Source organism: Ciconia boyciana, chromosome 13, assembly GCF_034638445.1.
Source record: "Ciconia boyciana chromosome 13, ASM3463844v1, whole genome shotgun sequence".
Taxonomy (NCBI): Eukaryota; Metazoa; Chordata; class Aves; order Ciconiiformes; family Ciconiidae; genus Ciconia; species Ciconia boyciana.
Window position 1 is genome coordinate 6,774,396 of NC_132946.1, and position 25,947 is coordinate 6,800,342.

Below are 25,947 nucleotides of genomic sequence, written 5' to 3' on the forward strand. Positions count from 1 at the left end.
CTACGCGGGAGGCGGGAACGTCTTCCCTGGCGGACCTCGGCGCGGAAAGGTGACGTCAAGCGCGCCTCCAAAAGCCGGCCGAGCGCTCCTCAGCACGCGTGCTCCAGGTGGGCGCTTTAAGTCCGAGCGTGGCTTCCTATTGGCCACCCGGGAGATTGGCATGCCGAGGGCCAACCAGACGCCTCCGTTCTCTCCTTGTAGCCAGTGAGAGGGAGGGGGCGGGCTGCGGCGCCAAGCGTGGGGCTCAGTTAAATGTGCGGAGGAGGCGGGTCTGAGAGGTGCGTGCGGGTAGGGGGTGCGGGGTTTGCGTGCTCTGTGCCCCCACCCTTGGGGCCACCGTGAGGCGCCCGGCGGCCTCGAGGGGCGGCGGGAACCGCGGGGATCTCCCTGCCCCGCCGGGCCCGGCCGGCGACTGTGGGAGGGTCGGGGCGGCCCGGCCACAGGCGCGGCGGCGGTGACTGAGGGGGTCGCTTCCTGCCCCGGGGGCGGCTTCCCTCTCCGGTCCCCCAGCCGCCTGCCTCCGACCCCCGCCGACTCCCCCCCGACCGCGGTGCCGGGTGTGCGCTGGGGAGGAGCTGGGGGGTAGTGCTGGAGGCAAGACAGTAACGTTAGTTTTCCCGTGAAAGGTGGTCTGGTGGCTGCTCTTGAGAACGTATTACTCAAATGTAGAAACTTTCCAGTCACGAAGTCTTAACTCGCTCCTCAATAAAAGGAAAAGCGAACGCAGGGGTCTTGTGTAGGGAAGCCAGTGACCGGGCGCCCCCCGAGCGCTGCCCGCCAGCTGAGGCGGTGCTTTCCTGCCCCGGGCCTGGTCGCCTCCAGGCCCCGGCCTGGCCTGGCCTGGCCTGGCAGGAGCCTCGCTAACTGAGGGGCCGTTGTGGCAGAGGCGTCGAGGACGTGGGTCCCTGTTGCTCTGTCAGGCGGCATAGGCCGTTCTACCCATCAGTTGTGCGGGTTCAGCTGTGTGGGTGCCTACCAAACTGGGTCTGTGGGTTGTTTTATCTTTCAGAGTGTGTTTCAAGCTAAATATTTGTGATTGAGTCCAGCGTTATGTTTGTGCTGTTGCTGAGAAAGTGACTGTGTTGGGGCAGCTGTTCAAAGCCACTTAAATCAGATTTTTCTCTCAGGGAAATAATACACAGTTACAACTAGACCTGGTTTCAGACACAGGTTTTCTGCAGCGCCTGTTTGCCTCTGCCTTTACGTCAGTGTAAAATGAAAGATAAAACTCATGAGACATAATTCTTTAAGCATAGTTTTTCCATATTCTATATGAAAATAGAAAAACTTACAGTAGAAACAGAATTGGTGGTTTAAAACTATCTATTTAGTAATAAAGTGGGCTTACTTTTTGCTTGTAGGTATGTGTGTATGCACAGATATGTATATTAATGAGGTAACTAACAGTCACATTAATGTATTTTGAGAAGAGAGAGGTCAGGTTGATGTTAACTGAGGTAGACAGTTGATCAAACAGTTCAATGTGGTGCATTATAACCTGCAGAAAGCACAGTTACGGGGGATTACTACCAGGAAGGTCAGTGAAGCATTTTCCACAATGGGGCCTGTGAGGACAATAGGTATTGAGTTTTCTACAGGAGAATGACATTCTAGTTTTACAGTAGCTTAACTATAATGTATTCCTAAAGGAAACATGATGAAAATTCTCCAAAATGGGTCAAAATTCAGTGCAAGCATACATTTCATAGTTAAGTAGTCACAAAAAGTTCTTGCACCAGTGTAATTATAGTATAACCCTGTCTATATACAAGACTGATACTTAATATAAAAAAGGGTTCTAATTGCACTTTGGTGGTTTCTATTACAGAATAGTTCTATTTTAGAATGCTGAAAATGAATGTGGAAAAAAAAGAAAAGAAGGCAGAAAAAAGAAAAAAGCTAAAGCAACATGTGGCCCAAAAGGGAGAGCTGGAATCGGAAACTGAACCAAAGAAAAAGAAACAAAATCTGCAGGTAGGTTCTCCCTGTTTTGACTGTTTATCTGCATTTTATTGAATTATATTGTTACCTGTGATGTGACGGGTTTAGAGATTCAGTACTGAATCTGAACGTACTATTTGATTCAGTTGCAATGATTCCTTGGATGTGATATACCTAGAGTGAAGATAAATACCAAAATAAGATAGATACCAAAAGGAGAAGATAAATTAAGACAAATCTGGATACGATTGTAGCAGTCGGAGTACATGATCTCTGTTTTGGATGCTTCTGTGGAAGACAGAGCATGTGGGTAAAAGGCGAACCAAATGGCTTTAAGCAACTGTCATATGGCAATATAGGCGTAGCTTAAGCCTTCATGTGATCCTGAGGGGCTGGAAAAACATGAAAGATGTTTTCTTGGAAATCTTCTTGATTTTTGGACAGAATGTCAAGTGGCCAGAAGGTGTCAGCAGTCTCTTTGTGTTACTGATAATTTTATGAATTAATTTTATGAGACTGAAATTAGCAATATCGAGATGTTATTTAAGTGGAAACTTAGAGCTGTAAGCTTTTTGTGATGGAAATGATACATAAACAGGGCGATTCAGTTCTGCTGTTCTGAGTGGTTACTGTAGAACGTGGATCAAAGAAATATGAAGCAGTTTGATACTGCCGAGAAGTAGAGAAGGAAAGGCGAAGGTGTTTTCCTCAGGAATTCTCAAGGTGATGTTAAGCCATGGTCTTAAAAATTCTCTTATCCTGGCCTAACAAAATAGATGTGAAAGCTGCTTGTTACTTCATTTATCATGAGATGTATAGTGCAATGGAGATCATATAACTAAAAAGTAGTACTTCTTATTTTGTTATTAGACTTCATTTAAGCTCATTGGCAAGAATATTTTTTGAGAGCTTTTGCATGCATAAGTGTCTCCAGCTATTACATTTAGAGTTTGTGAAGCATAATATAAGAAAAGCCAACCTATTGGCAGTAGCTATTCAGAGGTCTGTAAATTCTTGCAGTTTTGAACTCAGCAGAAATGTTCCTAAGTAAAGCAGGGAAAGATTGCATCCTTGTCTATATCAAAGCAAAAATAGAAAATCTGGTATTTATAACTTAATAAGAGGGAACGTTTCTCCTTTCCCTTGTAGGGTGTGTATTATAGACTTTAGATTCAGAGTACAATAATTCAATTTGAGTGAAAATAATTTTCCAGGATAAAAGAGGGTAAAATTGAAATGTCAAAATTAAAATTTTATTGCCTGTGGCAATCTGTATAATTTCATGTAAAAGTGTAAAAAATCCCAAGTGGGCTTCAAACTCCAGGCAAGCAGGGCCTTTTTGGACCATCTGATGTCAAGTGATAAGTTCTTAGAACCCCCAAGTTAGTTTTTGTCAGCCATGCAGACTGTAGCACTGTGAAAGAAAGAGCAAATATTAAATGGAAAGAAGAATCCTTAATACTGTTAGGGAACACCACTAGGCACAACAGTTCTTAGAATTCTAAAAGTTGGTGTCAGTGGGTGGCTTAAACATGTATATAGTGTTAGTTTTAGGGAATACCATATAAGGTCTATGACAAGCCATTTTTTGGCATCGGTTTTATAAACCATAACTGTTGATAGTAGGAAAGCGTAAGCTAGTAGACCACATCTTTTTGTTTGAAATGGCTGTTGAGAATGAAAAATGTTAGGCAGATCTTAAACAATTTTACTTCAGAAATGGTTAATGAAAGTTAGCAGTTAACTAGTTTATGATTGTTACTCAGCATGTGTACTCCCAGCTTTGTGTGAAATACTTGGTTAAGTCACAAAGGCAATTACGCTTTAAAATGCTTTTGGTCATCAAACCTTGTCAGCATGGGAAATGTAGTAGAAAACAAGGTAAAATTCCTTTGTGTGTACAGGAAGATCAGGAGGAACTCTGAAGCTGCAGTGATGTGCTCAGTTAGTCTGGATGGTTCCAAAGAAGAAATTTGGAACAAAAATTAAGGCAACTGCTGAGAGTATTTATTGTCAACCTTACTTTCTTTAATTTTATTTCTGTTACTTTAAAATAAGCTGGAACCTTGACAGATCTACAGAAATTTCTGAAGCATGATGACTGGATTCTGATGAGCTTTGATTGACTTCTAATGCAGTAACTGAATTAAAGAAAACTTTTTTTGGCATTCTTAAAGTAAGGATGGGTAGATTCCGGTTTCTCCTGAGGAGTCTCATATGTGATGGAAAGAACTCAAAAGATAGCTATATAATAGCTATATACATATAATATACATTGCTTCTGGTGGGAGGGAGGTTTCACTGGTTCATTAAGTCACTTTACTTTCTCATTATTTACTTTTTTTCCTATTCTAGTACAGCAATTTTAGTCTCCAAAGTGGAAAATGTAAATCTCTAATTGATTTTGTTATAGAGCTGCAGGCAGGCGAGTTGAAATGTGTCTTAAGTGACTGGATTTAGTGTACATTGATCATTCCTTCATGAAATTTGTTTCAAAAATTCTTACCAGCCTAAGACTAAAGCATTTTTTCTTGGAACAACTTGACCTTTCAGAGTAATCTTGATGTTTTATTGATTTTCATCTACTCAATTTCTTCTGTTTACATTAAATAGCAGTGAGCAATTCAAGACCAATATAAATGTTTTCATGAAAGATCTTAGAACCACACAGCTCTAAATGACACACTTCTAGTGGAGCTGAGCAATACAAATTTTTAAACTTAATTCAGCCTTGTGGTTTTTTCTGACAGATTTTCATAAATGTTTTATTTAGCTACTTGGCAATAAACCCCACATTTTAAACATTTTTTTTTTTAAATGCCTGGACATTAGTTGTACTTGTTTTTTAATGATTTTGTAGTTTACTAACATACTCGTATGTTAAACCTCCCTATAGTTGGAGATTATTCTTTTGAATTGTCACATAACATAGGCATAAAGAAAAGAGATTTAATGTGTGCCATCTAGACTGGTGGTCTGAAGTTAAATACTGGCTCCTTAAAAACTTTCTGATGAACCTTGTCTGAGACAAATTAATTTTGTTTCAGTTCTCTGAAAAAAATATTTACAATATTGTTAATGTGTCATCTCTAAATAACAGAAGCATTGTAAGTGCTCCTTTGCAATTACCCATGTCTTGCTTCTGTTTATGGATTTCTTCACCCTTCAAAATTTCAGCTGCTTTAGTGCCACGAAGCTTATCAAAACAGCAGTACTGACACTTAGAACACTGTAGATAGGGAACAACATGTTGTGGTTGCTTTGTTTATGAAGGCTATTTGAGTTCTACCCAGAATGACCTTACTGTATCAAAGGATCTTTTAACCTTGTAATTTAAGGGTAGATCTTGTTTCTCCAGTGTGCTGTTTTCAGAGCTGCAGGCTTTCACAGAACAGTAAGAAATTAGTCCAGAGTTGAACATCTATTAGGCAAGACTCAAAATTCATAATCCATAGAAAACAATATTAATTTCCTGTTCCTTCCCAATTTAGGCTAGCAAACATTGTAACTTTAAGGAAGATTACAATGACTAAGAGGCAATCGATCTTTATAAATCAAATCCTGTTGTTCATGGCTGAAGGGTACTTTAGGTAATGCTCATACAGTCAGTGGGTGTTCCCTTGTATGTTCCTTGTTATCTTCAGCACTGCAAATGGTTGGAGGAGGAGGAATCAACATTTTCCCCAGATAAAGGCAAAATCAGTGGGAAAGGAATTTAATTTTTGAGATTCCATACAGATAGTACAAACAATGGCAAATAAACAAGTAGCTCATGGTGTTTCTTTAATCAGAGGGCTAGTGTGCAGGTGCCCAAACAGTAAGAACTGTTTACTAAATGGAAAATGGCAAAATTAGTAGGGAAAAGGTTTTTCTATTCAGCTTTTTTGAGGTTATCATAAAGGTCATTAAGGAGTTATTAAGCTAGTAGCTAGTACTACAGCAAAACAAACCACAGAAAATGATTATTTAAAATCATTCTTTGCTTGTAGTGGTGGAAAACCCCATAAAATTATGTTTAAGCTGTGGAGGTAAACGTTTTGGCATGAGCGTGGCAGAATAGCTAGGAATGCTACTTTGATACAATCTCTAATGCTGCTTGTAATCAGGTAACTGTGGTAGTAATTCAAATGTTTAATGAATGCAAACCAGACATTCATGCTACAAAACCTATCAAGCAGATACTGTAAAGCTATCATCGGAAAGCGTATTTATTTATTTGACAACCCACTAATTCATACCAAAGCCTGTTGTTGAAATAATGAGTTGTGGATGATTTGCAGACAAACTCAGTAATCCTTTATTGTTCCATTAATTTATTTTTTTTACTTAATGGGAAGCCTATCTTGTAACCATCAAAATAACTTGTTTTGTGTTTTCCCATCCTAAAAAATGCCATGAAGTTACAACTTAGTGTGATGTTGCAGGATTTTCTTCTGATTACCAGACTACCAATATTAGATGTATCTTATATACATTAAAAATATATTTTGGAAACTGCTTGCATTGCAATTCCACTATCAACTCTTTCTGCGTTTGTTTAGCTTTGCTTTACTAGCTTAATCCTCTGTTGTATGTATTAGTTTTATCCGTGGTTATTAATCTTTGTTTGTTTAACCAGTCTTAGATTTTGAAAAAAGGAAAATAAATTCCAAACAGTTCATTTTAGTTAGCATAACCTCTTAAAGTAAGAACCTTGTCTTGTACTGGGGTTTTTTGACCATTTTTAAAATATCTCTAACATGCAAATAGAGTTTTGTCCATGTTATGAAGAGAAGGTGACACAATCTTTCATCTTCCTCCATCTCTCCGTCTCCCCCCACGCCTTGATGTAAGGATACATCAGCAGTTAGCAGTCTTCTGGTGATAAAGGGGGGGTGACAGCTATTTCCCAAAATGGCAGAAGTTAAATGTCAGTATGGATATTAGTGTGCTCTTGTTAGTCTGCTGGTTTTGGTCAGCCTGTAATTGAAACGTTTGGCCTATTTCTCTCTTCTTTGGGCTACCTTTCAGTTGAATGTTTATTCTTGTTTTATTTGTATTTTTTCTTACTTGCATGAAGAGACAAGTTTGCTGGCCCATTGGCTTCTGACTGCCTCGCTGCAGGATGGCCTTCTGATAGTTGAAAAGAAGTTATGAAGCTATAAACCCATTTGGCATTTATGACTGACTGTGTGAGATCTTACTTGGTTTGTCTGCTTTCTTATAATCTATGTAATATTTCTGAAATTAGGAAAAAGAAAATTAAAAAAACCCCAAACTCTGAGGGCAGTTGGGACTGAAACATTTGTTTTCTGCTAACATTTTTTCATCAGAATATTGCTAGAGTTGCTTTAAATTATTTTATTAAATTAACATACATTTATTTATTTTTTTAAAAGAGGTAAATTTGATTGTGACACCATATAGTGTTTATAGAGAATAGTAGGCATTTTGTAAACAGTCATGTCTAAGAAGGTACAAAATACTGTCTGAAATACGGATATGCATAGATTAGGCTGAATAATTTTACATTCCTTTGAAAATTATTTTTGTAATGGTAGGAATAGATTTCCCAGGAAAGAGTATTCACAGCTGGGAAAACAGTTGCTACTTTGAAGATGGTTTTCCCAGGCGAAAGGCTCACGTCCCCAACTGTGTTTGGTATAAACAATATGTGGTGTATTTCTTACTTTTGTTTAAAGGAATTGTGCATTCTTCATTACATATTAACCGGCAAGAGTTTCATGCTAATTCTGGGTATTTGCCTTAATCTGTATACATTCAAAGTTAATTCCTTACTCTTATTAATATAGCCAGGGTATTAAAGTGATGGGGAGTTTGGTGATGAAACACAACTGTTCCTTCTTTGCTATTAAGAGGGAAAATTTTTCCTTCTCTTCTTGGAGCATGTACTTGATGTTTCCTCTCAGCTCCCATTCTTTACTTAGTGGTGAGACCTTCCTGGACAGTGCTTGTCAGGTTTCCAGTATAAATCCTTGCTTTCATGACTTAGCTGCAAATATCTTCACAAAATTGAAATTCAGCACAGGATTCCCACTTGTGGGCTAAATTGGTCTTCGAGCAGTTGTCAAAGTAAGGAGCAGAGGCTAGGTCTGCTTGACTGCATGTCACCCAGCTCCAGTCCAGTGAGAACGCTGTTTTCTGTCCTTTGTCAATTATGATTTTTTCTGGTTCTATGTTAATGACTTCTAATTCATCATAGAGAGAGGCATCATAAATTAAAATTACTGGAAAAGGCCCAAATTGCTGAATATAGAAAATTTGGCACAAACCCCTCCAAATATGTATAACTTTAGTTAAAAAAAAAAAAAAAAGTTCCATTACATGTTTGAATTCACAAAACACATTCCACTTGGCAAGAAATTAAGTTGTGAGCTTGAAAGGATAAATGTTTGCTTCATTCTGATATAGGATAAAGAACAGAGAAATGGGCATTCAAAGGCAATTGTTCTTGGCAGGGTTTGAAACTTGGAAGTGTGTACAGTATAACGTATTAATGCAAGCCTGATTCTTGTGGATTTGTTACTTCCTCTTTCTTGCTCTTACTACTCTTTTGTTAATGTTAATTTGTTCAAAAAACCTAAAATGGCACAGGTTTGGGTATTTAAAATATGTTTATTCTAAAAAGCAGCAATTTTCCCTGTCCTTGACAGAACGCTACTGCTTTTTTAAACAATGTAGGAGTCTGGTATAAGACTTTTTATAAAATACAAATTATTGTGTATTGATGGAATATATTTAAAAATAATTTAAAAAAACATTTTGGAGCAGGTAAAAGGGGGATGATGGCTGCTTCTGCAGTATGAATGAGAAACTAGAATTATTTCACCAGAAGTTTCCTCCTCCAAAATACCTTTTGTGTTTAGATGCAATATTGTGAACCACATGAAAGATTAGTGTATATTTATGTATGTTAATTAATAAATTACAGCATAGATAAAATGGCTCTTGGGTATTAGATCAAAGCCACACAGATCAATCAATACTTGGAAAGTGCTTGTCTGTTCCAACAGGTAATTAGAACAGAAAATGAATCTTTTGACTTTTAGAAGCGGCCCGAAATAATGACGGTACAACCATGGAGGCATTTGACAGGGGAACCTCTTGCTTAAAGAACCACACTCCGTCTTTGAATGAATTGACCTATTTCTAATTGAATCCCACAAGAGTTCTGTAGGACATCAGACAGAAGATCATCAACCAATGTTTTATTAAATTTCTCAGCATTATCTTAATAATTTGCATCTGTAAACCAGGCTTTTGCAAATAGCATATAGACACAAGGGAAGACAAAGCTTTGCTCCTACCATCTTACAGTTTGAAATGTGTCAAAGAATGTATCGAAGACGTAGAGATGCATCACTTAAAAAGGAACAGAGAGGTTATATAGAAGAGAATAGAAAATCTTAAATATGTGGAGAAAATACATGCTTTTAATAACTGTCATTCTATCCTACCTTTACATTATATACTGAATCATAAATGGGAGTTATTCATATTCACCCACTTGTAAAAGAACTAGGTGGTTATGGAACTGTTATACTGAACTGTAATACAAAGCTCACTGAAATCGGTCATAGCCTTTTTGTGGACTCTGAGTAGACTTTGGAGCCTTCATGCACCTCATTGGCTGGTTCTTTTTTCCTAGTTACCTTGGGAATAGACAAGTTTTTCCTATTTTGTTATGGAAGTCCCCTCTTTCATGGCTATTCTTACATCCAAGTCTGTAGCTCCATGATTTTCTAAAGGCATTTTTAATAAACTTGTGGGGGTTTTTTTGTTTGTTTGTTTTCATGTAAAAGTTTACCATGGTTTATTTAAAACATGGTCTCTTCTTTACAAAGATTTGTCTAGATTAAGCCATGGTCTACTTTGGGCTTAGAACAGGAGCAGCTGACTGTCCTATATGTCTTGTAAAAAAATCTTCTGGCCAAGACCCAAAAGGTCTCACTCAGTATCAGTGAGAGTCAAGAAGAGCACAAATCTAGCAGGGGACAGGGACAGTTTTCCATGAATCCTCATGGACCCCTTGTTATGGGCTGAGCATGCAATTAGGTTCTATGTGATCTGATGTCAACTTTAGCAGCATCTCCACCAGCAAGTTTGTGCTTCTGATTGCGTGGCACTTCAACAGTTTCATGCCTCATCAGCCATCTTTACGTTAGAATAAGAAAAAAACATGTTGTGTTTCTCACTGTTCTAAGAGTATTAAGCTTTTAATATCAGAAGTCATTCTTCTGTCTTTATGTGTTTGAAAGCCAAGCAAGTTTATAAATTAAGTTCCCACAAACATCACTATCTATCTGTATCTTCTTCCTGTCTTGCTACTCAATCATCAGATGGATATTTGGAATATTATCACATCGTTCAAGTGAGCTCTTTCATTGGTTTCTCTCTCAGTTTGCTGTGTGCACTTCACTCATAACTAAGTACTGGAACACAAGAGTTACAAGGTTTCTATAGTCAGGTAAAGGTTATTTCTTTTTTGTAGTTCTGAATGGAGAGAGCATGAAAGGAAGAAAATCTTATTTGCCATCATTTTACTGTTTCTATTGAGAAAATGCCCGGGAAAGGCAATGTTTCTGCTGCTGAGGCAGAAAACAAATCTAAATCCACCACTATTAGGCAATTCTACCAGTGAGCTCTTGCTGTAAAAATAGCCTTAACTCCAATTTCTAAGGATAATTTAACAATATTCCAATAATTTTCCTGTTTCTCTAGTGTGCCTTCTTTTCACAGTATTTCTGAAGTCCTTCCAGAAAACACATTTCATGCAATTTGAAAAGGTTTTAAGCCTTTTCAGTAGTTTTGCTTTCAGGTCAAGTGAGTTGGGACTTGTAAGCAAAGTTGCTCCTTTGGAAAGGCTTACCCTGCTGCATTAAATATTTACTTAGAGTAGGTATATTTAAAAAGCTAGGTTTTACTTTTTGGAAATGAATAGTTCAGTAGTTCGTTAATTTAGAACTTAAAAACTTCTGTATATACCTGTAGCAGACTGTTTGAACAATTTGAGAAAACAGGTTGGAAACCTGAGTATGGTTTTGTCACCGGGGCTGAACAACTTCAGAAGCCATTCTAAACACACAGGTTACTTTGTGAGACTCAGACAATCATCTTTAAATTTTGTAGTGGAATTCACTGGATGTATGTAAAATAACTGAAGTAGCATGTAAGAGTCTGAGTTGAAAGTAATGAGCTGATCCTGCCCTGTCTGAAGTCCTGACAAGGCATTGCTTTTTTGTCGTCGTCTTGGGTGGCTGGCTCAGTATGCAACTGCTTATTCTTAGCTTCTGGCTGTGTCATCCTGCCATATGATGGAATGGAAGTCTAAAAGGAAGCCAAAAGCCAAGGGCTAAAAGTTTGGTGTATCATATGTCAATGTGGAATAAATAGTTTGGACAATACTATTGAAGAAAGGACACCTAAATTATAAATATGAATGGAGGGTGTTCAGATTTTCAAATCCAGCGTGTGTCTCCCTAAAACACAGCGCAGGGCATGTGCCACAATATACCTTCCCGACAGCAGAGCTTAAGAGTATACAGAAAAGATGGTCTGTGTGCAGGTCTTAAAAATGACTTGTTCCCTATCATCTGTTATTGCAGATTTAACATAAAAAAGATAAAGTGCAATTCCAAGGTGGAAATGGTTTATTGGTGACATATTTATGAAACAGAATGTAAAAATAATAATAATTTCTTAACGCAAACAGTATCTGAATGAGGAATGGCGAGGTCTAACTGTGTATTGATGAGCTGCTGTAGATGTCAATGGTAATGTAAGCGTAAACTTCTATTGCAAAGATATAATTCAATCAATTGAATTAAACAATTAATTTGGCCCTATGCTCTTCTATGATGAAAATTTTAAATATTTGTCTGATGGTCTGAATAGGTAAGGTAAGACTTTTGGAAGGAAAATCCTTAATTCTGTCCCTTAAATTAAAATCAAACCCTTATCTTTGTTTTTTTCAATCAAAATCAAATTAATTAATTGGTTCACCTTCATGAATAGCTATTAAAATTCAAACCTGTCTTCTTCATACACTCGCTTGTTTTTCCTACTTATGCAGAAACAAGTTCAAATGGAATTAAATGATAATCAGGATTGAACTTGACATGCTTTTACTTACTGTAAACTACTTTTAACACATTTCCTATGTGACAATCCTAACCATTCAAAATTGTCCAGACAACCTTTTCCCTTTTGCAATCTTAATAAACAGCTGAGAGAATACAGCAAAATCCTTACACGGGAAAAAATTCAGTTAGCTTCTAACATAACTTGATGGCTGGAAAAAAGATTAGAGCCTGCACTGTACAGCCAGTAAATTTTGTTTAAAACACAGGTACTTAGTCTGAAATTCTATAAGCATTTTTGTGTTAAAACTTTGTGTTCAATTTTTTTTTTTAAACCTTGCCTATTTGCAAGTTTAGTAGAATGGATTTCATATGCCAGATAAGCCATTTTCAATTAATAATATAAATGTCAGATTACATTGGGGGAATATAAGATGAACCTGTATCTTTTTATTTGATAGAAACACTATTGAAGAAAACCATGTTTTAAGAATTCTGATTTTTGCTTTTTTAAAAATTTATTTTATAGTATACGTTGTCTTTTGGAATTGGTGGATTGACTATTCTGAATGCTAGTGTTCTGATTTTCTGTGGAGCAGAAAGGGGAAGGAAGGGGTGACTTTTCTTGCATCTTGCCTGTATTATGTCAAAGTCTTGCATAGAATCTAGGATCACCTGACTCATTCATTCAAATTCCCTGTCACATGCCCTCACATCATGTAATGCTTTTCATAAATTAATCAAGCTTCATCTTTAGACTGACTGACTTTGCTTTTTCTAGATGTGGATGTGTTGTGCCTGCACAGTTGGTATTTAGTATATCTCCTAAAACCGTTAAAAGGATGCAAAGTTACAGCATCTCTTTAACATGTTAAAATGGTCTCAGATAACTTTTTCTCATATCTTTCTATGCAGCTGAGGGAAGACTGTTGCTTTCAGTCGCATCAGGTTCAGAGTGGTGCTAGTTTGTGCTGTTTGGATTTATTTTGTTTCTAGATATTCAGTAATACTCTGTGCATTGAAGACATTTTTGTGTTAAGGTATTATTTTCAAAAGCAGTTAACGATTTCAGGGATTCTTTGATTTCTGTTTTTTGGGGTTGGGTTTTTTTGGTTGGTTGTTTTTGTTTGTGTGGTGTTTTTTTTTTTTTCTTTTCTTTTCTTTTTTTCCCCAGTGTGTTTTTCCTAATACTAGACTTTCCTTGTCTGGACACTTGATATAGAATGTTATAGCAACGATTGTAAGCATCTGTGATAAATAGGTTTTTAAATCTCATACTTGTCATCAGTCCAGCATTTTAGAAGGGCATACGGAATCCTTTCCTTAAATTAAACAATTTGTGAAGAGACGAGAGAGAAAAGTGAAGCAGTTATATCAAAATTCTTACTCTCATTTCCCCTTTCCCCTACACTCCAGGAAAGGTTTTGTTTACTGATGATCATGCTGTTTAGTTTTAAAGAAAACTACATAAAGCACAGGTCTCTTGGTTCATGGCTAAGCCATGGTAATGAGTTATTGCAAGATGATAGGCTGCAGAAAGTGCGTTGTATATATAAATACATGAAACTTGTATGGCATTTCTGTAAATACTACTTTGTACATAGTTGCTGTTAAAAAAAAGTTTTGGGAAGAAGTGTGCCATTTTTTCACCTGGGAGAGGACTTTTTATTTATTTAAAGTAAGTAGTATGTTTAAATTTAGTCATTTCAGGCACAGTTCATATGCCTGTACCAAAATATCAACAGTAGGAAACTCATCAGTAGTTTAGATTTGTAATTTGGTTTTAAATGTGCAATAGGTTGTTTCAGGTTGAGTAAATATTGTTTTCTTCATACTACAGTAATCTGATCTTTCCTAGATTTCACTATGATATCAGGACATTACTGAATATGATCACGTAGAAACAAACTATTTCATAGTACATATGAGCAGGCATTTGCTGTTACTGTCTGTTTATTAATATAAGCTTCTGAGCAAAGACACTTTCTTGATTTGTTATCTACAGTGGTGATGAAAGGGCTTCTACCATAGCCTTGATCAAAAACCAGATTCCTATATTGGAAGGGAGGAGGAGGGGAAAGGAGCTTACTCCTATAAAAACAAAATAAGCAACAACTACAATTGGGGAAGTGTATTCCTCTAACCCTAAATAAGTTACTTATTCATGGCAAGTGTCAATATGACACAAACCTAATGTATCTGGAAGCTCGGAAGACGTGTCTTTATTTCATGGAATTGCATTGCCAAGAGAATTATCCATTCCTTCAGTTCTTTGTTGTCTGAAATAGCTGTCTTTCAAGGTATGATTAATGTACATTGGCAGTTAATAGGATATGAGTAATTATGGCTAATTCCAAAAGTGAAAATAATGAGGAAAAAGGGCTACGTGTGATGTAGCACAATGGTGTGAGATTTCTTGTTAAGGGTTGTTTAGCAACTCGTTCTATGCAGAGAAGGCATGGCAATGCTGGCATCTTTCTTGGGAGAAGATATATTTGGTGTTCCACAGGGAAGATGTGACTAAATGACATTTTTCTTTAGACTGTGATTAGCAGTCAGTTGCAAATAATAAGCGGTTGCTGCAAACTCCACCCTGCAGTTCCTGTTTTCAGTTGCAGGAATATCTAGCTATCTATTTCAAATTCAGCCATCGTCTTGTGGCCTTTCTGTTTATAGGTCAAGTCTTTTGTGGCCAAAGCTTCCACTAGGAAACTAAGTATTTCGTGAGAAATATGAGTGGAAGCATTGTTTTCACTGTTTTCTTTATTGCTTAGTAACTTTAGTCATCGTTTTAAATGTCTACGTTTAAAAATCCTTTAAAATCTGTTCATGTGCTAATTAATTCATATATGACATTTGAAAATAGGACAAAGCATCTTACTCTGCAGAGTTCTGGTGCTGAAGTCGATGAGCACAGAGGTGAAATGAGTTTGTTCGCTTCAGAGATGCAGCAAGTGATGTTCTAATGATCTTGCACACTAACATCTAGGAACTTTATCGCTTTCTCTCAACAAATTCAGCAGGAACCTGTGCTAAACATGAATCAGATTTAAAATCCAATTATTTTCTAGGAGAAATTAAAAACTATTGTTTTCAAGTATGTGGTGCTAACATTTGTTTTCTTAGTATAATTAATCTTCAAATGAACAAAGCAACCAACATGTACCTTAGAATCTTGAAAGGCCAGTGGTTTCTGGAGGTGGGACAGACAAAGTGCAAATCTGATGATAGCTAATCACACTCCCCATTACATAAGTTCTTCCTTTCTGAAAACTGAGGCTTCTGTCATTTTCATAAGCAATTCTTATACTTGTTTGCAGAATCTGACTTTTTTTTTTTGAAAGCCACAGCATTTTGTTCTGGCCATCAAAATAGGCCTGCTAAATGTAAAGAGATCTCGTGCAACTTTCATTTAAACCTGAAGGCAGATATGAATGTACATATATATGCACTGGCATTTTTGACAGAAGGCCCAATTACGTCTGTCCTGGGAAAGATTATCTTGGGCAATCCTTAAAAGACAGAATGAAGCATTACGTTTTGCTTCTGTGAAGTTCTTTGAGATGAGCAATATAGTTACAGATTATTTAAGTTTTGATCAAGCGCTGATGTAAACAGTAGACTACATTTATGAGACAAAAACTCACCACTGTGCTAGATTATATTAAGATTAAAAAAAAGTTAATCATGGAAGACACGCTAGAATACAGTGACGATAGTACTATGTAGTTCTTCTAAGCAAAGTAATTTATCTTAACATATTTGGATGAAAAAATCAATGTTTTCTGCATCTCCGCATCAATATGTTGTAATGATTTTTCTCCACTGTTACGGCAGCTTCTTTATTTCAGTGGAAGTACCTTGTATACACCAGCAAAGTAGCATCTCTGATAATCAGGTTACATCTAGAGTCTTCCTAACTTGATAAAATTTTCTTCTATATTGTCATTCATGCATGTATAATACAAAATAAAGCTCCTTCAGTGCTCAGCTTTTAATAATCCTGTTCATAATTAAATATAAATCTGACTGAAACATATTCTTCTACATTGAAGTCTTGTCATAAAAACATTTTGAATATAAACCTTCAATACTCAGTAGAGCGATACTATATATATATACACAAACGCACTTTTTTCTGTTAGTAGCAAGCATTTTGTTCACTATTTGCACAACTTCACAGTCGTATGTTTTATACAACCACTACTAAATCAGACTTCTGATTGCTCATTACTGTCAGGAATGACAGACGTTAAGGCAGCCTGACAAAAGCGATGTAATGTTGACATTTTTGTTTTCTGTTCAATATACAGTCGCAGTTTGTCTCTGAAGGTTTCCCCTAGAAAACTGTAAATTAAGGGGTTCAAACAGCTATTAGAAAAAGCTGCTAGGTTCACAATATGTCCTGTTAAAGGATAATCATGTCTGAAGGATGGGCTGCTCGAAGAGACAGGCTCGCTTTTCTTTCGAAGAAGTTGAACACTAATGAAGACATTTTCAGGTAGCCAGCAGATAAAGAAAACCAAGACAACAACAAAAATCATTCGAAGAGCCTTTTGTCGCCGCAGACGAAGACTCCTATGCTTGTGTGCTTTTATAAGAACTCGAACAATTAATGAGTAACAAAGACCTATGATCACAAAGGGGATAATAAACCCCAAGGTTATTTCTAGCCACTGGATTTCTTTTACATCTGCAAAACAAAAATAGACCTCTCCGGTGTGTTGTAAATGCACAGCTGTAAATGGAACTAGTGCTGCAGAAATAGACGCCATCCATATGAGACCACAGCTTAATCTAGCGTGTTGCATAGTGCGAAATATGTTGGACCTCATTACTTTTGCCAGTGCTATGTATCTGTCAAAACTCATCCATGTCAGAAAGAAAATGCTGCTATACATGTTGATCTGAAGGAACAAAGACATAAAGGTACAAATAATAGTGATATCATAATACTTTTCATCAAGATTAAAAACCTCAATTAGAGAATCAGCAACTAAAATGAGATCAGCTACTGCAAGATTTATGAAGTAAAGGTCTGGAATAGTCATTTTTTCACGAAAGCTTATGTTGACAACCAGTATCAGAATGTTTCCTACAAAACCAATAGGAAAAAGAAATATTGTGTAAAGACATGATAAGAAAAGACCAATAACATATTGTTGGTGTTCTGATTTATCATCTAATCTAGAAGATATGCTTTCATTACACAAATGTGATCCATTTAGGTTAAAAGTTGTGCTGTTACATATAACAGGTGATATTGAGGCAGAATAAGTTTCCATGGTTAAAATATCTACACAAAAGATATTAGTACTCACAGTTTGGTGGTAATCGCAAAAAAATCAGATTTTTGGTTGTTTTCAACTAAGTTCGTAATAAGCATTTTGATTGGAATGGGAAAAGATGTACACTTTTGTATAGGAAATTAAAATTCTTTACAAATCAAGTGAATTCAACTTAAAATTGACTGAAATATAACAGTACAAATAATACATTTCTTAATTTTTTTTACAGGACACTATATACATTGCAAATGAGAGAATTTGCAGTTCCTGTATGCCTTAAGATCATGTAGGAATCTTTTTACCATTATGGTACTTGAATCTCTTTATTAAAAGCTTTTCATCAACAATGTTTCTTCATGCAGGTTGGAAGGTAGCAGAATGTTAGCTCCGTTTGTTTTCTTTTAATAATCAATGAACATCCTTGGACCTGCAATTTGCAAATGGAAAACCATTAATCTCATACTCCAGCATTGTACCATGTACCATATGCTTCTGCTAACTTCACATATACAGCTGAGGCTGTAGGAAACATCATGTTTGAATATATATACAAAGCTTAAGTTAAAATAATTTAAATTTGTTCTAGATGACAATATATTGTGAGGGCAGATCTGTTAAAATTTTGTGTACCCTTCAGGGATTCAGTATTGGAAAATGTAGAAATATAGAAAATCAGATGAGTGAGTTTAGCCTACTGAAGAAAATTTTCATTTTTATATATATATCTATATATAAAATAGATATATTTGTCATCATCAGCTTGTAAGGCTATTAAGTAGCAGAGTCTGTGGCTGAGAAGGCAATGGAGATGAAAAGCAGTTGGTTCTTTCTGCCTTCAGGGGGAAGGAAAAGGCAAATTTTAGAAATGAAGGTAATACAAGCAGCATATTGATTTACACCAACATTATTATACTCAATTTGCTTTTCTTTGTGATTAATTATGTTGCACTGGCTTCCGCATAGGAATGGAAAATACCAGTTATCTGATTTGTTTACTTACAAATGTTGAATGCTATGGACTTCAAGCATTGCTAGAAGTTTATTTAAAAGAAAAAAAACAACCAAACAAAAGACACCCCAGACAAGTAGAACAGCAAGAAAATGATAACTCAGGGTATTTTGTGTTAAATTTTAAATGTTTTTAATTGCTTTAATCTTCATCTTACTACCAAAACCTTGATTTTAAATACACTGAAATCTATATTAAAAAGTTAAATTATTTACTAGTAAAATTAATGCATATTTCCACATTTCAATGACTTAAATCCTACTGATGTACAGTCTGGGGGAGAAAAAGGAGCAGACCCCTAATGGAGTAGGAGTGTTAGAATATTTTCAGTCAGAAATACAGCTCTGAGTTTGCTTAAATGTATTCAAGTTATCAAAAGTAGCTAGCACATACTTAAATAAAGATAGCGGTTCCAAAGCTTTTATTTTTTAATGAAATAGGCGTAAGGACACAGTAGCTGTTGCTATGTTTTGAAGCATTTTCATAATGTAAATCTTTATGCTAAAATAGCCATATGAAATTACATGTATTTGAAGAAGGTTTGGTGTTTGTTTCAAGCAGCTGTGGAAGTCAGACATGAACGGTTGTCTTTTATGTAACATCCTTTTATTTTTTAATAAAAGCAGTGAAACTGCTTTAAATACAATAAAAGATAAGTTAACAGTCTAAGCAATTGATTTGAAAAGGCCGGTCTGTGGTCAGATTTTAATTACATCTGAAAGGCCACCAAAAGCCAAGCAATTACAAGCATTACAGGTAACCATGTACTGTGAAACACTTTATTTTACCTTAATTCCATTTCTCCAGAGCTGATTTTCCTCCAGACAACAGAAGGCTGGTTCTTGCTCGGGTACACACTTAATGGATGTGTCAACTTCGACTGTCGTGTCAGTAAAAACTTGCATTGAGGTGTGCAAAGCTGCGGTGAATGCCACCTGTTGACGATTCAGCAGTAAAAAAATCATATAAAAGTCTATTCTCTTTTAAAACGTCTTAAATAAAGGATAGTTTACAACAGCAAAATGCAGATCTTGCTGCATGTCCTTGGCAATAAAACAAGCTTTATAGATTCCCAGGGTTGTTCTAATTTGTGTGCAGTTGAAGTGCTGCTGAACAGCCTTATAAGGCTAGGATTAACCCTGTTTCTGCTGGTTTGTTTTTTACTAGGACTAGTCAAGCATCTTTTCTTTCATATTTGCCAGTTTTATTTTGCCTAATGTTCATTTTACCCTCCTTTCTGCCTTTAGCATTTTTTCAAATTATATAGTTCATTCAAACCTACGGCTCAGCTGATCAATCATTAAGAGATTTATTTGCAAATCGTAACTAAGCATATTTTACATAGATAGAAAGCAATAATTACTGTTATACGTGGTATTTTTTAAAAGCCTCTAAACAATCTAGAGAGAAATATTCGACTGAGGGAAATCTAGCAGCTGCGAAGGGTCATTTGAGAAACTGACAATATAAATTTCAGTTTTCCTACCTTCAAGTTGATCCCATTTTGCCTGTTTGTATTTTAATTTTCAGGTATACATCGTCATCCTCACACTTCTTAGAATTGCTCACCTCAAAATCACATGGATAAAATAAGCTTATTTTGCAGAGAATGTGGAGCCTCAGTCTTGCATAAAAACACCAGTATTGCAGGTGGAGTTTTGCATTTCATCTGTAGGGGGGGGAAAAACTACTTAGCATTTCCAGAAACACCACCTCCTGGTGGCCAGAATCCTTAGAACGGAAAGAAAGTTCAACCTTTCTTTCTCATAAAGAGAAATATTTTATTTGTGTAAGTTGCTTTTCATGATTATATTGATCTGATACCTGAATGTTAAGTGCCATTAATGGATATGCTGTACGTTGGTGCAGCATTCTGCTGCTACTGCAATAAGATGAATTGGATCTCAGCATTTAGGATTTCAAGAAGCCAATGTTGCAGTTTCAGAAGTGTGGAGTAAACAATTAACATGTCATTATAATGGATGTATTACATCTATTACAGTGGTTAAATATTTTTTGTTTATGAAAGATCTCATCTGTAAAGTTCTTAGGTAGCTTTGGGAGTAGAAGGCACTTTGCCTTCTAGTGCCATTGATGCAAACATGTTATTTGCTGATTTCTTGTAACGTGCTGTGCATAGGAACACAGGATGTTGGCAGTTACTAAAAATGTTTTTTAAGATGTTCTTACATGATGGCTCTTCATAAATAGTTTTGGAATAATTTATTATTTAGCTTAAAAGAAAGTTTGTGCAAATTAGTGCTGGTAAAGATTTTCTGAACAGAAGACTTCCACTGTGTGTGTAATGGCTTTCTGGAGCGTCTTTCTACAGGGTTATGAGGACAGAGAGCCTAAAGTGTTTTGCTTTGAGAAGTGTACAAATATGATTGCGTTATAGGATTGGAATAATTGTAATGTTAGAAAAATCTTGTGATACCAGCTTTGAAGGTCTTAATTTTTTGCTGTCCTAAAGAACAGGATTATAAAGAGTCTTTGTTTGTTGATCATGTGGTTTTGCTGTACTTAATTCTGTCCTTCAGAGCTTTCACTGATCTTGTAAGGGCCAGAAGGATTTTTTACTTTCCTTTATGCATAATGTTAGCTTCTGGGTGTTATTTGTTTGTAATTATGGGGGCCTGGATTTGATTTCATCTGGTCTGTCTGTCCTTGTTTTTCTATCTGTGAATATCAGCTGATTTGCTACTAAAATGTATAATTCTGAGTGCTAATTTTCTTGTTTGAATTCTTTATAAGAAATATGTCACTTTGCCATTCCTCCAGAATTGTTAGGAAATTCTCTTTTGAAAGACCCATGAAGTAGCTGTTTTTCCTGCTAGTAGAACTATGAAGCAGAAGTGGCCAAATCTAGTATTACTATATGGTATTATTATATTGCAATTAGTGAGTTCTGTATTTCACTAAATATTTTATGAGATGATCACGTGAATTCTCTGAATCCTGTTTCCTAAAACAGATTACAACATCTTCAGGCTCTTGTTTATGCAGTCAAATTATTGTTACTGATTAATCTGTCTTAATCTTACTGTTCGTCACTTCCATATTCCATAAAATGCTTAAAACTGATTTTAGCAGCTGCTGAACATTGTGCCCTTTCTCTTTCCCTGTCAGTTGCTGATATTCCATGGGACTTTATAGGGAGTGCCTTAATGATCCATACTTAGTCACAGTTGTGACAGTATTAAGTATTGCAGTTCCGCCTGTCGTACCTTATCTTGATTGTTGCCGAGAATGTGCGTGAAAGCAACTGGTGCGATAGTATTCATATAATGTCAGGCCTCAATAATCCAGCATTTAAAGTTTTCCTAGCAGTTTATTTTTAAATCTGTAGTAGTCAACTTCTAAAACACTGTATATGTCTCAATAAACATGTCTAACACTATAGAGTCCTTAAAGAACATTAATGTAATTGTCTATGATGTACTTAGATGCACTGAGAGGCTTAAAGTGGAGTATAATAGAAGATACTCTATGTAATTTAGCAGACTTCAACATATGTGCCTCCTATTGTGTGGCAAAAAGGTGTCAGCTGAGGAGGAAGAAAGTGGGAGGTGTGAGTATAGGAGAGAACAAAGTAAGAGTTTCAGTGTGCCACAGCTCTTGAGCCACCGCTATACGGCAGCCTCTCCAGCAGAATGATAAGCAGGATAAGCCCTGTAGGATGTAAGAGCTGTTGGATTCTGTCAGAAGTGTGGAAGTGCTTTGAGTATGAAGCTGTTGAGTCCTGGAGAAATTAGATCAGGGTCAGGGTGTATAAAGCTGAAAAAAAGTCAGGTACTGTATTGCATGGAAGGGAAAGGAAGCATAAATTAAAATTGTGTTGGAATGTTTAGTGTAATATAACCATATGCAGAAGAAATAAGATTTGTATAAGAATCTCTACTGAAATTATCTCCAGAGGAAATACAGATGCTGTTGTAATGTTCATGAAGTTTTGCAAGTAGATTGATCTCCTCCTCCAAATTCTCTCTGTTCTTTCTGTTAGCATGGATACTGACTCTGACCTTTTTCAACCACTACATGACCTCTGTCTGCATCCATTACCCTGTTCTAGGGCACCCTCATACTTTATCCTGTCCAGCCTCAGTAACTTTCCCTTTCTTGCAAATAATCAAACTAAGTTTGAGTTGGAATTATTTGTGTTCTGTGCCTGCAGAAAACCTTGGATAGAGTGTATTTTGTGTGTTTAGGCTTTTCAGTTGCCAATAATTCTGAAAATGCATTTTTCTTACTAAAATAATTTTTAGAAGTTCAGCCTTTTCTTTTGCAAGGACAACACCTGTACCCATTCAAACTATTCTGGTAAAAACTTTTTATTTTTCTTAAAGTATATATTGCAAAACTCTTGGGGGATAATACAAAAATTTTACAAAATTGGGCCACAAAATGTTGTATAGTGAAAGATGATTCATCATAGGACTTCAGGCTCTATCCAAATGCGATTAAAAAATAAAATTTGCAAAGCATCAATCATTTTTACTTTAGTAGTTGAGTCTGGCAGTCCTTTGCTGGACACTTGTACCATGGAAGTGAAACACATTCTTTCATTGTAGCCAATTAGTGAATCAATTTGTCATGCAACATATATGGTGTAAACATTATATAGAGTTCTTATTTTGGCTGAATTGCTTGAGCTTTCACCCTACCCCTAATCTTCTGCTACTACCTCAAAATCAAGATGAATAATGCTGTAGCCCTTTCAGGGTCTGTAAGTTTGAAATTAGAATGCAACTAAGGCCAGGCTTAGTATAACATTTAGGGGTGTAGCAGCTCGAGTTATGATTTGAGTGTGCAAATCCAGTCTCTCTTTAGCTCAGATGTTGTTTTGCAGTGGGATCAGATCAAATTTGAGCCAGCCGGTTCAGCAAAGATGAGTCCTTCATCTCTACATGTTCTTTTCCAAAACATGTTACCAACTCAGAAATTCATGCTTAAACTTCAGCAGCCTGCTCACTTCTCTTCTTTTACTGAATGGAAGGGTTTTTTCAAAAGCAGACCAAAGTCTTAGAAAGATACAAATATTACCAGTACAGAAGTAAAATATTCTTCTTTGAATTTTCCATTATATCCCTTCAGTTAATTTTGACAGCATGCCTATAAAAATATATGCTCTATTTCTTCTGGAACATACTGTTCAAAACTAGGTGAACCCTGGAAGAAGTAAGTGTTCAACAAAGCTGTTGCTGGTATAGGGGGAAAAAATCTCTCCGAGCAGGGAGATTTTATTTTGTTCTTAAAAATACACTGCAAATTATTCATAATTTAAAAATTATTACTTTTAATCTTAGCCAAAGCTGCTCTTTTATCCCTCATATCAGATTATTTTAGAGTGCCTTTTGGGGACTGTTTCTGTTCCTTCCCCTATTGCACATAGGGGTGTTTGCCCTCATATTCTAGCTGGATGCTAGATTTTCTCTAGGACTGCACATTCATTGTCCTGAATTTTAATGTAAGCGCTGAGTAACTTTATCAAGAATGATTTAACAAAACATTTCTGTATTGCTATAAGTTATATTAATAACTATTTGAGTTATTGTTCTGCATTTTTCAGGCTCTTCTCTCCTGTTTACCTTTGTTTTCTCCTATTCAGTTACAAAGTCTTTTCATTGTACATAGAGATTTCTTTATGACAATATAAATATATTGAAACAGAAAATACTCTGTTTTTTTCCTATGACAGTAGGCATGGACAGGGAAGAGACCAGAGTGTGTTCACTCGCATCTCACAGATGGCAGCCAGAAGCTATACCGAGGAGTACTCACAGACTTATATATAGTAGTTCGTTCTTGACAAGACGTACTCGCTCCCAAATCCTAGATCTGACAGTAGGCCCCTACAGGTTTTATTTCTCTGAGACATTTGGTTATGGTTCTGCTTTAGCTGTATACCTTGCTGAGAGTATCATGAAGCATCCTTCCACCCATGTTGAACCTTCAGGCTCCTTACAGGTGCATTATTGTGATTCACTCACCATTAGACCAGTTTCCAGGTCCCAGCCATCGTTAACTAGAGCCAACATTTACTGACTAGGTTTTCTTTTAGGCACCTTTAACAGTAACTCAGGACTCAGAAACAACACAATATTTATTCTTTCATCCTCAAATATAAAATATATGGAAGCAGTGAATAAAGTAGAATCCTTTGTACATAATTCCCATCCTAGAAAATAACCTACTTATCCATGGCACAGCTGAAACTATGATATTCTGTCTGAATTGGGATAAACAGCTTGCATCTTCTGACATACTCTTTCACTCTGTCAGCTTTTTCACTGACGTACAGCTCTTGCAACTCATCTCTTCAAACTTCTTTCTGCAGGGCTGATCTTTGGTCCATGTTGTTTAATCTCCCTCTTCTCAGGTGCAAACCAAAACCTCTGATGCCAGCTGAGAAATCCTTTCGCAAGTATGAAATTGGCTCTTGTATTCAAATAGATGATTCTTATCTACGTACTTCCTTTCTGACCAGGTTCTCTAATGGTCTGTTTATATGTAGTGTTCTTTGATTATCCATCTGTTCATGCTGGCAGCAGAACAAAATTGAACAGGGAAACAGGCTGACATAATACAATGCAGACATCTTACCAGTTGATGTTTACGTCTTGCAGAAATGTTGGTCCTTACGGTCATAGTTAGTGAGACTATGTATTGCCCTTTATTTGCATGTGATACAGTCATGGTCCATAAATTTCAGGACTTGGATGCCTAAGACTAGATCCATTATCTAGATAGTAGATCTATATACTGTATTATTATTGAACAGATGTCCTTTATTCTTTCATTTATGCACTTGGCTGTTGTTTTGCGGAAGATGTTCCTCTTGATCGATCAGTGCTCACTTTTCTCTGTTCTAGGCAGCCCATGCTGATTTGCACCAGCTCTCCACACAAATCTGGACCCCACCAGGAAGACCTTCCAAAGCATACAACTGCAAAAAAATCTATCAGTTCCATTAGCATCCAGGTGTCATGCAAAGGCACATATTTAAGCATTGAAGTGGCTTTTCTCAGAACCCTCCAGGTCACCTGAGCCTTCCTCATCACATCACTGTATTTTTATAACTTTGCAATCTAAGTCTACGTCTTTATCCAAGATCTAGCACAATTTTGTGCCTTCCCTGTTTTTTCCATTCTCTCCACCTCTATGAGAGGAAAAGCTGAAACTGAAGCCAAATGTGTAAGACCAGCTCCTGGCCAAATTCGGTTACCGTAACAGTGTGCTCAAAGCAAGCATTTAAAACTTTGCACCTACATCTCATCCTGCGTTGGCTACTGATTCTGCAGGGCTACATCTGAACTCCTGTACCGCAGCTGTTTTATTCTCTGATTCAGATTTTTTCCCCATTTTGCACCATTTACCCATGAATTCTCATCTAAATGTGTAACAGTCCTGTCTTGTCTCCAGCAGAGCCCTGATTTCAGTTTGGAACTGGGGCTCTGCTTTTGTTTGCCTTTTTAAAAACACACTTATACTGTTCTGGGCTGGCTTTTTGCCCCCCCTTTTTTTTTTAGTTAGTATATTATTGAATGTGACTCTTCCAAGGCATGCGACTTCATACTTCTGAATTAACTCATCAAGAATGGCTTAAATCAATAGTTGCTGTAAGTCTTAA

At 36.6% G+C, this 25,947-nt stretch overlaps 2 protein-coding genes across 3 annotated transcripts in view; one reads left to right on the top strand and one right to left on the bottom strand.

The window, feature by feature from the left end:
- CHLSN (cholesin) overlaps positions 1–25,947 on the top strand; it is a 135,173-nt gene continuing 109,226 nt past the window's right edge. The window contains exons 1-2 of one of the 2 annotated variants that reach the window (XM_072878198.1): positions 1–107; positions 1,829–1,974. In XM_072878198.1, coding sequence (XP_072734299.1) covers positions 1,846–1,974 — 129 coding nt within the window. In that variant the 5' untranslated portion in view covers positions 1–107; positions 1,829–1,845. Of the gene's footprint in view, positions 108–129; positions 279–1,828; positions 1,975–25,947 lie in introns of those variants that run through there. The other variant, XM_072878197.1, reaches the window with a different exon arrangement.
- GPER1 (G protein-coupled estrogen receptor 1) lies at positions 16,232–17,305 on the bottom strand. Its single transcript, XM_072878284.1, has one exon. It carries the CDS (start codon positions 17,303–17,305, stop codon positions 16,232–16,234), a length of 1,074 nt encoding a protein of 357 aa, XP_072734385.1.

Excerpts from the sequence above, each read along its gene's own strand:
- GPER1 (XM_072878284.1), bottom strand. The coding sequence starts at position 17,305 with ATGGAAACTTATTCTGCCTCAATATCACCTGTTATATGTAACAGCACA.